The following is a 16,040-nucleotide window of genomic DNA, read 5'->3' as shown; positions in this document are numbered from 1 at the left end:
TTTACCATTGGAAATAGTTCCATGGTGTTAGCAAGGCCTATATTCAAGTTTATTTCTCAGATTCAGGCTGGTTGACCCTGATTGGTCCACATAAGACAAACTAATTTCAATTTCTCTCCAAACGTAAATGTTCCCAAAGAACATCTTTTTTATTGACATCAAGGAGGTGTTAGGCAAGGGCCAGTAATAACAGATGGCTACTCAAAATATTCTCTCTACCCCCCAAAAAAAACCCTCAAAAATAAATTATCCTGGTAGTATAAAGCAATCTAGGTCCTGATGTTTACAGTTTTTCACAGTTTTTCACAGCTGAACTTGTGTTCTTGAAACTCCTCTGCAGTGTAAATGACAGATTCCATTTCTTGAGGTTTGTGCACAAAATGGTTTTAGTTGTTAAAATTAGTTGTTAAACCTAAGAAAAATGATTGACTTTGAGACCAGATTAGGTTTTTATTTCTTTAAAAGGGCCAGATTGGCAGTTTTTCATTGGCATCACTTTCCAGACAATAATAAACTAACATACTATTTAAGTCTGCCTCAAAGATGGAATGCTATATACAAGTATGTGTTTATCAGTGTGAGAAGGGATTTTGCTTATTCTAAGAGTCTAGAACCAGTTGAAACTACACTAGAATGTTGTTGGGATGCCCATCAGCATTTCATAATCTCTCAATTACTCTGCATTTTTCTGTCTACAGCATAGTACATTTTCATCTTTCAGACTGTGAAAATCAGACTCAGAATCACTTCACTGGCTCTGTAAGTAGTTAAACAAAGCTGCATTTAGCCTTTCATTATCTTTCAATTAACTATGATCCCTAGAACAATCTGGGCATGAGAATTTAAACTGTCAAATTTGCCTTCTGCGATGCTTTTCTTCCACAAATTAGTGTTTCTCAAAAGCCTCCCATAAAAATAATGACCCTGACATTCTAGACAAACGAAGTGGCTGTTTTTCTTGCAACAGTTTTCTTTGAGCTAGAAGATACAATTTTACATCTATAATTACATAAGAAGCTATTTCAAATACACTTCTAAAAACTGGCATCCTTTGTCCTTCAGAGGATGAAACCTAGGCTCTATTACTGAGGAATAGGCTCTGTATATTGAGGAACATATACTTTGTGAGTGATTTTTTTAAAAATTCAGAGAAACTTGGTCAATGGCCAGATATAAGTGATGAATTTTTAGGCAGTTATTAAAATGTTTGCCTTTCAAAGCACTTCTTTGGAAAAAGAAGCCATGCCACTCAGAACCACCTATCAAAGCTCTTTTTATTATCTGCTGCCACAGCTATCATTGATAACATGTGAATAGAACTTCAGCTTTATATAACAGCTGGAAAATCAACAGATAGTGTTCATTCACCAGACATTTTATGAATATCTGTGTGTGCAAAGCTCTGTACTGTCTTATATAGGTAGAAAATATGACACATGACTTCTGCAAGGAGTTTATAAGTAAATAAGGGAAAAGAGACATTGATGTAAGTAATTATGTCATAAGGAAGAAAGGTCCTCTTAAAGATCCATTTTATTTTAATGTAAAAAACAGAAGTATAATCTAGGGTAATGTTTAAGAGATTCACATAAGTGGGGTGCCTGGGTGGCTCACTTGGTTAAGCGTCTGACTTGATTTCAGCTCAGGTCATGGCCACACGGTTCCTGGGTTCCAGCCCCACATCAGGCTCTGCACTATCAGTGCAGAGCCTGCTTAGGATTCTCTCTCTCTGCCCCTACCCCGCTCATGTGCACTCCCTTCCCCCACAATCTCTCTAAACAAACAAACAAACAAACAAACAAACAAGCAAACAATCTTAAAAAGAGAGAGATACAGAGACTCAGATAAGAAGAATCCTTGGTCTTCTTCACTGTCATTTCACTGGGTCCCTTTCCCATATCCCGCTCTTCTCCCTATTGCCCCAAACCTCCTGCAAATAAATATGGGCGTAGAACCTTAAGATTTACTTTTCTCATGGTATATAATTCAGAATTTATACACAGCTACACACAGCTACCTTGGCTGAGGCTTTTTCCACACTAAGCATAAAATAAATTCTATAATTCAAATATAAACCTTGGGCCTCATTCTTCTCAAAGTCTTGGATATATTTGTTGTCCTTTAATCTTAACAGCAGGACATCAGTAGAGATTGACTTATTAAAAGAGGCCATTGAGATGTACACAGACTGTTACCTAATATTTCACATATCCCATTAGTTATAAGGCTGCCATTTGAAGCATGTTTTCCAAAGGCTCTGCCCAAAGGAATTCTTTATTAGGCTTTATTGATAGTTTATAACAATAATTAGCAATCCCCAGTTATTCTAGAACAGCTAACTTTACCACAGAAGGGGCCCCTCTACTCTCCTAGGGATCCTAAAAAAACAAGTGAGCAAAGAGTTTAGAGCTACACAGTATCAGGAGATAGTCACTACTTCACATCCTCAGAATTCTAGCTACCACACAATGAGTAATGATTGGGTGCCCTTTCTTATTCATAAACTGGGAACACGGAGCTGATATTGGAGAAGCCAGTTATGTGTACAATTTGGATCCAAGCCCTAAATTCCAGTTCTACTTTTCTGTTATCTTTCTTTTTTCTTTTTCTTTTTCTTTTTCTTTTTTTTTTTTTTTGGTCCCATGGATTGTACCACTTACCCCCAAGTAGTTAACTGACAAAGCACGCTTTTGCTTCCAACTCTGAGCCCCACCCCTACTTCAGATCTCATCTTTTCTCTTTTCCCATGTTCAGATGTCCCATTATTTCCTCCTCTTGATGCTTGACCATACTATAGGTATTTATAAAACAGACTGGGGTGGGGAATGGTGCTAACAGAGAAAGAATATTAAATGCTCTAGCACAAGTTGCTCTTTCAGACTTTATTTACTTTTCACATCCTATGTTTACTTCTGACTGTGAAGGGCAACCATGTCCTTAGTGTATCAGTTAACCAAAAACAATACATCAAAGCTCTAGCCATGTACCAGGAACTGTATAACATATCATCTCTTTAATGTCTAGAGAAAACATCCACAGATTCTTTTCCCACACTTAAACATGTAGACATCCTTCTCCCTTGATATATTGCTCTGATCTTTGTAGTCTTATACTTTTCAACACAGATTGTCTGCTTAAGAAAAGAAAATGCGAGGACGCCTGGGTGGCACAGTCAGTTGAGCGTCCAACTTCAGCTCAGGTCAGGATCTTATAGTTAGTGAGTTCAAGTCCCATGTTGGGTTCTGTGCTGAAAGTTTGGAACCTGGAGCCTGCTTCGGATTCTGTGTCTTCCTCACTCTGCCCCTCCCTGCCTTGCTCTCTGTCTCTGTCTCTCAAAAATGAATAAACATTAAAAAAAAAAACAAAGAAAATGAAAAAAATAAATTTAAAGTATGCTTGAATTTTCATAAAATATAAATATTTGTAAAATACCCAGCTATTAGCTATGCTAATACTTTTTATGGATTCATACAACAATGTTTTCTTCAAAGTATCCTGAAGAACACTAGTGAATAAGATCTTAAATTCTCAAGTGAGCATTAAAAGAATATATATTTTCAAAGCAGGAACTGGTGGGGTACTGGTGGGGTACCAACTAGCTGGTTCAGTTGATAGAGTGCATGACTTTTGATCTCAGGGTTGTGAGTTCAAGCCCCTGATTGGGTGTAGGGATTACTTAAAAATAAAATCTTAAAAAAAAATCAAGAACTGGTGAAAGACTATTTGTTTCCATAAAATTCCAAGTCCCAGCAAATTATGTAAATAATACCAAAGCGTTCATAATAAAAAAAAAATTCTTATTCAACACATTTTCACTAAGGAAAAAAACCTAAATAACAAGTAGAACAACAATAGCATCATGCCTCATTTACCTCCAAAGTTACAATTGTAGATGACTCCCTATTAGCTAGTAATTTATTTTCAATCCAATTGTGTTCTTGTTGTAGACTTCATTACACTGTAAGATTCTTCATTCCACTGAATCCAGCGGTTTTCCAAAATTCTACACTAAACAGTAAAATAAAAATCAAAATTGAGAAGAGCTGGATTTGCTTCTTGTAATTTTCACTCCATTTTTCACGTCAATTTTGTTTTTAAATAAATAAGGGTAGATTCCTCTAATGACAGTGTTGGTAATGACTTCTCCAAGAGAAAAATAAGGCTGTTTGAGTTATTGGGAATGGGTCTAAGTTCTCTAAATCCTTTAGTTCTTATTCTTTTGAAATACTGCTTCTAATGAATTGAGTTATTTCACATTGAAAACTCTGATTGTGTTGTAACATAAATGCCATTGGCAGGTATCTGTGAAATGTTTTGAAGAATAGAGTTGGCCTTTACTCCTTAAAGAAGTATTTCTTCAGGATTCAAAAAAGCCACACTTAGGATTTCCCACATCCTTTTACCATCTCTTAGATTTGACTCACTAAACTTTCCGCCAAGATTCATTCAGGAAGTTTGAGAAGAAATAGGAAGTTTGAGAAGAGAAGGGTGAGGAACAAAGAAGAAGTCAGTGAAAACACAGGTGCTTCAGCATAGGACAGTCCTTTTCAACCATCTTAAAAGAATGTGCCAATGATATTTCTACTATCAATATTTCCTTAAGTTACAATATTATAATTATCTATAGGGCAAGAACAGAGCTCATGGGGTTCTATTAATTCAGTCTTCAGTACCTTTCCAACATTGGTACTTAATAGATGCTTGTAGATCATATCTGCTATAACTCAGTGGAGTCAAACATCATGAATTAGGAGAATAACAAGCAAATTCCATTTGACTTTTTTTTTTTACATAAATAGAAATTGAATTATAGATGTTTTGTGTGAGGCATGGTTTTTCACATGGACTCCACATCTCCCATTTTAAGATGTCCCCATCTTAAAGCCAAATGTGCTTAAAAATATTTTTGCCTAATCTTTTGGTAATTCCTTCCATAGAACCCCTCTGTCAGTGGGGTGGGCTGCCAACCCATCTCCTTCTATGACCACTCTCCATCTTCTATTTATTTATTTATTTATTTATTTATTTATTTATTTATTTATTTATTTTCAATATATGAAGTTTATTGTCAAATTGGTTTCCATACAACACCCAGTGCTCATCCCATCTTCTCTTTAAATTGTCATTGTTGTGTCGAGAGAATGCAGTTAGTAATCCTAATGAATTTAATGTCTTTGAACTCTTCATAGTCTTAGCCATACAAAACATAATTACATACAGTGTTCTACCTGGGTTGTGGGCTTGATCTCCATCCACAGTGAGATGGGAAGTGATTTACAAGCAGAGCCTATGTCTTATCATTTTATCATTCCCTCGGTGCTTGCCCCATTGTTTGACACATGGGGAGACAAATAATGTCTTCTAAGTTTCCCATATCCTGTGGAACTCAGACCTCTCTAGCATGGTGCCCTCCTGTGTTCTGTCACTAGAGAGATCTCACCCCTGAGATGTTCTTTTCTTACTTCCTTACTTGTTTCCTTGTAGCATGGTGAAATATCCTGTCCTTAGAGCCCAACTTGACAAGTAATTTTTCTAACAATAATTATTTATGATTATGTTTTTGTTTTGTTTTGTTTTTTGTTTTTTGTCTGTTCTGTTTTGTTTTGTTTTTTTTTTTAGCAATGGCCAAGTAAAGATAAGGCCCTACCTCTTCAAACTGATGATGAACAAGGATCATGGCAAATCAGTATTTGAAAATCTGGAGACCCATGGGGTTTTCAAATCCCTAAAATTACATAAAGTAGGTGGCCAAGTACTCCAGTTGGGAATCAGGCTAGGTTTAGTCGCCACATCCTGATCATTTAGCATGTTGTTTGTTCTAGTTATTTCCTTTTGTTTCAGGGAAAGCTGTTATAGCAAATGTTGATCATGAATGAAAAAGGCCACACTGATTTTCAAAAGTATAAAGTACAATGTAGAAAAGAGAAAGAACAGGTGAAACGTTTTAAAGAAAATGGAGCTACTATGTTTGACAGACTTAAAGATAGAAAACAGGACTCTGGAAATAGCATAGGAGACATACGGGAAAAAGGCCCCAGAAAAGAGCTTCAATGAACTAAGCAAATCAAAAAGAGAAATAACTAGAAATGAGTTGACAATAATGGAGAAAACTTGATTTTTTTAAGAACATTGTAACTCAGACATTAGTCACACTACAAATTAATGTTAACCTCATGATTTCGAAAACATGATGTCAAGTGTGTGAGTAGAAAAGCAGGGGGAGTTAGAGTGAGGGAAATAACTTTTTAAAAGTTGATTATCTTCTTGTCATGTTTGTATTCATAGTAAAAGTACCATCTTTAAGGGTCTCTGGAAGAAGACAGATTTAAAAAAAATTTATTTTTTTAAATATTGAATTAGGTAAGTGTTGTTTCTTGAAAAATTTTACATTCCATCCAAGAGAACAGAGTTAGAACGCAGGCTTCTTGACAGTAGCTTATGGAAGGGGTAGGACTGATTTGTGATTTGCAATTATTGGTCTATTGAATTGTTTTTATGATTTTGTGAAAAGTCTAGTTTCCTAATTAAAAACAATTTTTTTAAGTTTATTTGTTTTGAGAGAGAGAAAGAGAGAGTGCACACATGTGCACAAACGAGTGAGCATGTGAGCAGGAGCAGGGCAGAGAGAGAGAACGAGAGAGAGACAGAGAGAGAGAGAGAGAGAGAGAGAGAGAGAGAGAGAGAATCCCAAGCAAGCTCCCAGCTGTCAGTGCAGAGCCTGAGGACGATGCAGGGCTCAATCTCAGGAACTGTGAGATCACGAGCTGAGCCAAAATCAAGTCTGACACTCAACCCACTGAGCCACCCAGGAGCCCCTAGTGTCTTAATTTTAACATTTAATTTCACCATATTCATTTCCTTGGTAAATCTAACTAAAGATTTATAGCAGTGTAATTAGTACTTAATAGAACAGGATCACTACTCATCAGACCTTAGTTCACTTTGGTCCATTAGATCTTACTAGCTATATAAACTTGAGTAAATTATTTTCTGTGCATAATTTTCTCATCATTAAATGAAGTTACTAATAATTTCTCTCCCATGGGATTGTTGTAAGGATTCATTAAAGAAAACATGTAAAATACTAAGTATGAATGCTATAAAGCAAGTATTTGATTAATATTATTCTTTATTCCAGTGGTGATATGGGTACTAAATCTTAAACCATGATTTGTAGAAAATGTCTTAGGGGATATTTCAAAATCCAACCATTGGTGTAGGGAGTCATTATTTTCAGAGATTCTGTCTGTGGCATATATACATTTTAGAAATTCACTTTGAGCCTTTAACAAAAACATAGTAGATTTTCATAGATAAAAATATACATAGTAAAATGTTCATTGTCATTAAGGAATTTTCAAACTTTATAATATTTTGCTCATAATGTATTTCCAAGAACATTAGTTTTTTGGATGTATCAGGGCTTACCATGGTTTTGGCCACTTTTCTCTTAAAATAATACTTTAATGCTCTGATGTCTGATCACCAGACTTATTGTTTCTCTCATACTAATTTTAACATTTTCACCAAATAAGCTGGTATAAATTCTTAATTCTTCCTCTTCAATTACCTTATTGTCAATATTAATTGTAAGTTAAAAATACAGAAAATGTAATGTTAGGGGGAAAGAGGTTGTTAGAATGAAGTGGTAAAAAAGAATATTAGACTGAGTTTTTACATATATGGATTCTAGTCTTGGCTTTGCCCATGAATAAACCATGTGCATTTGGCAAGTGTAACTATATATTGATATTAACAACCAATATTTACTCAGTCTTTAGTCTTTATGTGCCAGATACTCTTTCAGGCTTTTTATGTTTACTTGCTTTACTCCATTCTTATAGAACTGTATTGTCAAGAATTGTTAAGGGTCTGAGATTTTATACTACTTGGAAACTAATGTGTTAGCCTGACACAATTACATGGCTATTGGCAGAAGATGTGAGCCTCCTGAGTCACAGATGCAGACCTTTATTAATTATTAACATAAATATTAATAGCTAGAGTGTCAGCATCTGCATCGGTTCTCTGAGGTCCAGGCGATGCCTCCAGGTGATGGGTCGTAGTGTGGGAGAAGAATCCTGAAATAAGGGAACCCAAATCTTTTATAATGGGAAGGAAACATACCTCCAGAGGGAGTCATCTTTATTTTGTTGGATAGTAAGCAAGCTTGCTCTTTGTCCTAAGGTAGACACCATAACCTTCAAGGCTGTTGTCTATACAAACATTTTTAAAGAGGTAGTCCAGAACATGGGGTGCCTGGGTGGCTCAGTCTGTTAAGCATCTGACTTCCGGTCAGGTCATGATCTCGCAGTTCGTGGGTTCGAGCCCCATGTCAGACTCTGTGCTGACAGTTCAGAGCGTAGAACCTGCTTCAGATTCTGTGTCTCCCTCTCTCTCTGCCCCTCCCCTGGTCATTCTCTTTCTCTCTGTCTCTCAAAAATAAATAAACGTTAAAAAAAATGTAGTCCAGAACAAAGGTAGTCAGCATGTCTGCTCAAAAGACAGCCAGAATCACAAGAAACCTATGGATAATTGTCTACCAATGCCCATGAGTAGATACTATAAAAGGTGACTTCGTAGATGCAGAAACAAAAGAACTGAGGGACTAAGTAATTTGCCCAAAGCTCGTTTGATTGTCAGACCCAGACAATCAGTTCCAAGAGCCTGGGATCTTCACCAGTGTAATATATAATATTCCCTTGAATGTAAACACTATTGTTTAAATATATAGCAACACGTAAATGGGAGTTCTAGGTGCCATCATCCCTGCACAACAGTTTCCTCATCTAGAAGTGGGCATAGGGCCAGGGGAGAGAGGGCTGAGTGAGAGGTTCTCTTTGAGCTCCTTTCAGATTTAAGATGCTGTGAATCTAAGATCTATCTCTTAGAATGAACACATGTACAAGTGGATGTGATGCAGACTAGAAACACAAGGAAATAGAAGCATGCATTTCATCATCAGTGTACATTTTAAAATTTTTGTCAGGACCTTTGCATTCATTAATTAAGTTTTATGAGATTCTTGAGAAAAGTGAGTATTGAATTGCTACTTATAGTATTTTGGACCTTTCTAATTATAGTTCATGGCCAGAGTAAACATATACTTTATTTCCCAACCACTCCTATCATAAAACTTCCTTTTTCTATAATCTGAGTGAGAATATTATCTAAGAATAAAGTGGGGTCAGTCTTCAAGCTGCTTATGCCTGGCATGTTACCAAGGAAGCATGTCCTAGATAGAGCATTACCAAAGAAGGGAAGGAAAAGCAAAGAAACTGTAATAACATTAGTGAGATAGTCAGGCTGTGAGTCTTCTTCACATCCAGAGAAGCCCAAGAGATGTTTTCTTGAGTTGGAATCTAACCCAGAACACAATATCAGATACTTTATCTTATCATCACTTGTGGGTCATATGCTGCCTGTTTCCTGGAGCCTTTTGAAAAAACTCATTTTCCTGCCAGAGAAATGCAAGAGCAGCCTTCCTCCTCTTTTACATGTTGATGTAATGAGAGGAGTCTATTTTTGACCCTCATATTCTCTCATTCTACCTACTTTCTTCAGGGTGTCTCATCTACTCCCAGAGCTTCAAAGGCCATTTATATGCTAATGAATCCAAAATCTCTAAATATGGTTCACAATGCTCTCTGAGCTCCTGACTTAGGCAATCGACTCTGTGTTTGACATCTCCACTTGAATATATCAAGGATATTTCAAACTCAAACTCAACTTGTCAAAAATGGAATGCAGTATCACCACCCTGCAAACCCACTTCTCCTTAAATATTCCGTCTATATACATTTAAAGGCATCACCATTCAATCAGGTTTCTAAGCCAAAACCTAGGCATCTTTTACTTCACTCTCTGTGTCTAGTTAATCAGCAAATCCTGTTAATACTCCTTTCTAAATTTCTCCATTTCCACTGACAACATCTTTGTAGAAACTGCTATTAATTTTAATCATGACCATTGTATAATTCTCCAACTGTTCTCTTGCAGCCAGAATTTATCTATATAAAATGCATATCTGAGTGTTAGCCTTCTACATAAAACCTTTCAATGGCTTCCCAACTACCTACTGGATAAAGTTTGAACTCCTAATATACAAAGCCTCTGTAATTTGGCCCCTGCTCACCTCTCCAGCATATTGACTGTCTTTATTCTAGCTGTAGTAGTCTATCACTAGATCCTTATACCAACCTCTCTCTTATCTCTCACAGATTGTCCCTCCTGCCTTGGACATCATTTCCATTATAAAATGGTTGTTCATACTCACCCTACTCAGCTTAACAGATTCCATACTCAGAGACCTTTCCATGTTCCCTGGAACACTATGGTTTCCCACAGTGCCTTGAGTTTCCCTCTATCATTAATACTGGGTTTCATTTTATAGTGATTACTTATAGCATTGCTATCTGCCTCACTGGACTTCACCCTGGGATGGCAGTGACCATGCTTGAATCTTCAGTGTCTGGCCTTGAACATGGCACTTACTAGCAACATAATAAATTCTTATGAATGAATGAACAAGCGAACAAATAAAATATCTTCCCAGATGTACTTTTGTGACCAGGAAATTTGCCAGGTGTCCATGAAGCAGTGCTCAGCCTATTGGCATTGCCGGTCTGGATTTAACTTCTTCAATACCTCTTTCCTAATATGTAGATGGTAGAACCTACATGGTAAACAATTTCTTGGATAAGGCTCAAAGTACCTGCCTTTAGTTTATTAGAAAAGTTAAGATTTAACAGTAAAAGTTAATATAGTTCAGAATCAGTGTTCAAAGTAAAAAATAGGTAATGTCAGATTTTTCATGCATGTATTTTACACACTATATGCCTTCTGTGTTTAAAAATTGAAGTTTTATAAAATGTAAAAAGTATTTAAAATTTTCACTTTTTATTCTCTTTTTAATTTTTTTTTCAACGTTTATTTTTGGGACAGAGAGAAACAGAGCATGAACGGGGGAGGGGCAGAGAGAGAGGGAGACACAGAATCGGAAACAGGCTCCAGGCTCTGAGCCATCAGCCCAGAGCCTGACGCGGGGCTCGAACTCACGGACCGCGAGATCGTGACCTGGCTGAAGTCGGACGCTTAACCGACTGCGCCACCCAGGCGCCCCTATTCTCTTTTTTATTCTCAGTTTAAACAGTCTTTCACCAGGTATGTAGCAAGATTATCTATTCCCTCTCAAATGGGAATTTAAAGCAGGGTGTATAACCACATTCCCCTGCCACCAAATTTAGTCAGTGTCTTGAATGCCATCTAGTATGTCATCAAAATATATTTTGGATTAAATAGAAAGGAAGAGATACTTTCCAGATCATGGCAATTGTTAATTATAGGATTCCAAAGCAAAATTTATGAAAGATTTCTTCCCACTCTTAACCCACCAAATCCAGGGATATTTCTGTGATGTTGGAGGGGGCGGGGGCGGGATGGGTGGGTGCTATTCTTGTGGTTCTAAGCATTTCAGTGGCTACTTGGGCAAGAAGTAGACCTGGGTTTTCTTCAGCTGAGGGGGAAAGTGGGTAGAATAGGGGAAGGAGAAAACTGGGTCTTACCCTTTCTTTTTTCTACTACACCACTTACCACAGACTATGTTGTTTTCGTGATCCAATGCTGAATAACCATGAAGTGTCTGAGAGGAATCTTGGGCCTTTCGTGCCAACAACAATACAAAATGTAAATGATTGCAAAGTTATATCAAGAGATAAGGAGTTCTGACTCCTCCCTTTAGCCCTATCAACAAAGCAACATGATTGTAATTGGAGTGAGCACACCTTCAGATTTGCTCAAGACAGTCTTTGTTTGGCTTGCTATCCTGGGCTAATTATTAATAGTGACCCTTTCACTCTGGAAAAAATGTCCTTGGACTATAAATTACGTAATATGGTTGTCTTAAATAAAATAGACATTTAGCATAGCACCAACTCGCTAAGTTTTTTTTTTTTTAATTTTTTTGAGAGACCACTATGTGCCAGCTGTGATGACTCTTTTTTTCATTTGCAATCTAACTTATTACTATTATTTTTTTTTTTACAACAAATCCACTAGGGAGGTAATATAACTCTTTTAAAAGACAGAAAACTTATGGTATAGAAAAATTAAGGCATTGCCCAAGGCACACAACAAGTATTTGACAGCCACAACTTGGACCCTTTCTGGGCAACTGGAAAACCATTCTCTTTCATTTATATTATAGGCAGGTTCAAAGTTGAGCCTTAGAAACACAGTCTCTCCTTCCCGCCTCCAAAATAAACAAAACATGTAGACAGAAGCAGCAAGCACTCCAAAGTGACTAGATGCAAGACAGTCTGGTTTACTTCTGGGTGATGAGGCGTGACAGACTTAACCACAGACTTGAATAGATTATAAATTCCAGCACAGTTCCATTATCCTGAATATGTTTTCAGACCACTGTATACGCATCCTGGGGGCTCCCTTGAATCAGAAAAAAAACTATAGAAGGAGAACTTTCACTATGTTCTTCTCACTCACTTTGTGGCCCTGGAAACAGAACGGAACTCCTCCCCTGCGTGCTGCCCACTGCTACCAGTCTTTCCCACACCCCAGATATGAAGAAAGATAATAAGGCCCTCAAATAGAAGTTTCCTGATTGTGACTCATGGCTTACTCAGCCTTTGTTACAGAGAGCCTGAAAGCCTTTGAAATTCACTGTTGATTTTGGCAGTCATAACTCTCTGTGCTGTTATCAAGAAAGAAGTTACACGACTAATTTGCTTCAGAAATTGCCTCTGTAATGAGTATATTAAGAACAGTCTATGCTAAAGGGGTTAGAGTTTAATATATTGTGTTTAATGTTTGTATTTATGAATATATACTCATTTCCTTGAACAGCACTTCACAGCTTAGAGTTCCTAATAAAAATCTGTTACATTAAATTAAATAAAAGTACCAAATAACAGCTAACATTATTATGGGGTATTTAATGTGAGCATGAGCCAGGCATTATATTAAGAGCTTTATGAATATTATCTCCTCTCCTTCCCTCACTCCCCCACCTCTCTCTTTCATAGATATACTATTTGTATTTTTTATACATGATGTCTTGTGCATAATAAACACTTAAATATACAGTTAAATTTAATTAAGTTAGATATGAAAACAACTACATACATCAGCATATCTCCCTTAACTTTAATTATTGCTTTTGATAGGTACTTTACAGAGGTAGTTTTTAAAACAAATAAGTAATATATATTATATAGAGGCATGCATTGTATAGTTTTCAAGAAAACTGCATTATTATATTCATTTCAGTTAGAGTAGACAATATGTATTGTTATATAATACTGTAGTATAAGCACTATATAATCCTTATCTGCAAAACACAGATAATAATACTATCTATTATTAAGGTTGCCAAGTAGATAAAATTAGATAATGCATGTGAAATATAATTTTTGGCATATCCCAGATACCCTATAGATTAATGACACCCTCTTCATAACTACAATGAGACTTGAAACATAGACAGCTACCTATTTTATTCAGGAAAAAAAAATCTCATTCAGTATTATGTGTTAAAGGTACTGTTTAAAAATACATACACATGTTCTACAATTGTTATATTGTTATATTACTTTTCTAATTTTAAGAGATTATTAGCAACCTTTGTTTGTTTTAAATATTTTTCAAGTGTTTGTTTATTTTTGAGACAGAGACAGACAGAGCACAAATCAGGGAGGGACAGAGAGGGAGACACAGAATCCAAAGCAGGCTCTGGGCTCTGAGCTGTCAGCACAGAGCCCCACATGGGGCTTGAGTTCACAAACCATGAGATCATGACCTAAGCCAAAGTCGGATGGATGCCTGACCAACTGAGCCACCCAGGCACCCCTTGTTATATTATTATTAATATGTGAACATAAAATATTAGCTTTAAAGTTGACTTTGGAATGCAAAATTTTATAGTCTACAATTTTCCAAAGATAGATTCTGAAGATTTCTCCTAAAATAAAACTTCTTTGTCTTTTTACATTTTGATAATGTTTATTTATTTTTGAGAGAGAGAGAGAAAGAGAGAGAGCACAAGTTGGGGAGAGGCAGAGAGACACAGAATGTGAAGCAGGCTCCAGGATCTGAGCTGTCAGCACAGAGCCCGATGCGGGGCTCAAACTCACAGACTGAGAGAATGACCTGAGCTGAAGTTGGATGCTTAACCCACTGAGCCACCCAGGTGCCCCTTTAAGTGTCTTTTTTAATGTGCTTTGAACCAAAACAATAGAAAAGAAGGTAAAATAACAAAGTTCTCTTCCTCCATCTAAAGACTACAATTCCCGATGTTCCAGGGTAGTTCTTAAATGATCTTACAGGCAGGCCATGCTTGTTGACTGTGATTGGTTCAAGAACACACTCCTAAGCCAATCAGCAAACAGTGCTCCCCTGACCAGTAGAATTTATTCAAGAATAAAGAGGTGATCTAATTTAGGTCAGGACCCAAAGAAATTTTCTACAGGCTTTGGTAAAGAAATATCCTTGTTCTTAAAAAAAAAAAAAAAAAAAAAAAAAAAAATTGCTGGAAGAGTAGAGTTCTTTTTTCTCATATATTTTGTTTAAAATTTTTAAAATGTTTTTATTTATTTTTGAGACAGAGAGAGACAGAGTATGAGCAGGGGAGGGGCAGAGAGAGAGAGAGGGAGACACAGAATCTGAAGCAGGCTCCAGGCTCTGAGCTGTCAGCACAGAGCCCGACGTGGGGCTCGAACTCACAGACTGTGAGATCATGACCTGAGCCAAAGTCGGATGCTTAACCCACTGAGCCACCCAGGCACCCCTCTCAGATATTTTTTATACACAGATTCAAGAATTAAAATGGCTGCAGTCATCTTGCTACTGTTTGAAAATTAGGCAGAGACACAGAGTAGATAACACCTAAGAAAGATGCTGAGAAATTGGATTAAGCCAACCTAACACCTGAATCTTGACTTCTATAGCCAATAAATTTTCTCAAAGTATGGTCCCACACCACAAGCATCAGCCTCACCTGGGAACTTAGAAATGCAAATTCTAGAGCTCTATGTCAGACCCATGGAATCAGAAACTTGGGGTGGGCTCAGCAACGTGTGTGTTCAGAAGTCCCTCAGATGATTTCCAATGTAGGCTGAAGTTTGAGACTACTGGCTTAAGCCAGTTTGAGTGATATTTTCTGTTACTTGCAGTTAAAAATATATTAAATATAAAACATAGACTTGTAAATATATACCAATCATTACTTATTGAAAAAAGTTGCTTGAAAGTATACTCAAGTTGACTAATGATTGATTAAAATGAAAAATTCAAAAAGGGAAATCATGCTATAATCGGAATTAAAGATTGCCTTCTTTAAGACTAATAGCAAAACTCAAAGGCTTTGGACCCAGACTGGCTGGGTCTATATCCCAGGTCTAGTACTTATTAACTGTTTGACCAAGGGGAAACTACTCTAATTTCTTCCTCTAATTCCTCGGTAGAATTGTGCTATTCTCATGAGTGTTAAATGAGTTAACAAATGAGGAGCAATTAGAACTTTTTCCTAACACAACTAAGCACTCAGCAAATGTTGGCAGTTATTATTGTTCTTACCATCAACAGGCAAAATATTTACCACTTCAGAGAAGCCCTAAGGAATAAAGCGTACCTGACCAAACTGACCACATTAATATTCTTTCAATAATGTGGAGTTGGTGCCAAATTACTCAAGATGGCATTTGGATTCAAAGTCAATACTTTTATTATGAAATTTACATCTTATTATGGGGATAAAACTATATTTGTTCATTGAAAAAATTCCTCTTAAAAATAACTCTCAGAATTTAATTGAATGTTTTATTCAACAAATATTAAGGGCTGAGTTATATGGCACAAATATTAATATTTGGTTATGTAAAATACACACACACACACACACACACACACGCACACACACCCCTCTCTAGTAAAACTAGAAAAATTTTGAATGATAGTAGATTTGTTGCAGTTTTTGTCTTTGGTAATAGAATGTGATTTGTATTTTTCTTTTCATTTATTCTTAATTA

At 36.5% G+C, this 16,040-nt stretch overlaps 1 protein-coding gene across 18 annotated transcripts in view; it reads left to right on the top strand.

The window, feature by feature from the left end:
* Window positions 1-16,040, top strand: part of LOC123379195 — a 161,904-nt gene that overhangs the window by 69,830 nt on the left and 76,034 nt on the right. For 10 of the 18 annotated variants that reach the window (XM_045034097.1, XM_045034095.1, XM_045034098.1 and 7 more), the window contains one exon: window positions 699-759. The exons of the other annotated variants lie outside the window; for them this stretch is intronic. In XM_045034097.1, coding sequence (XP_044890032.1) covers window positions 699-759 — 61 coding nt within the window. The remainder of the gene's footprint in view (window positions 1-698; window positions 760-16,040) is intronic. 18 annotated transcript variants of the gene reach the window in all.

The sequence above is a fragment of the Felis catus genome, chromosome C1, assembly GCF_018350175.1.
Source record: "Felis catus isolate Fca126 chromosome C1, F.catus_Fca126_mat1.0, whole genome shotgun sequence".
NCBI lineage: Eukaryota > Metazoa > Chordata > Mammalia > Carnivora > Felidae > Felis > Felis catus.
The sequence above is the reverse complement of the archived record's forward strand: the minus strand, read 5'-3'. Positions and strand labels throughout refer to the sequence as shown.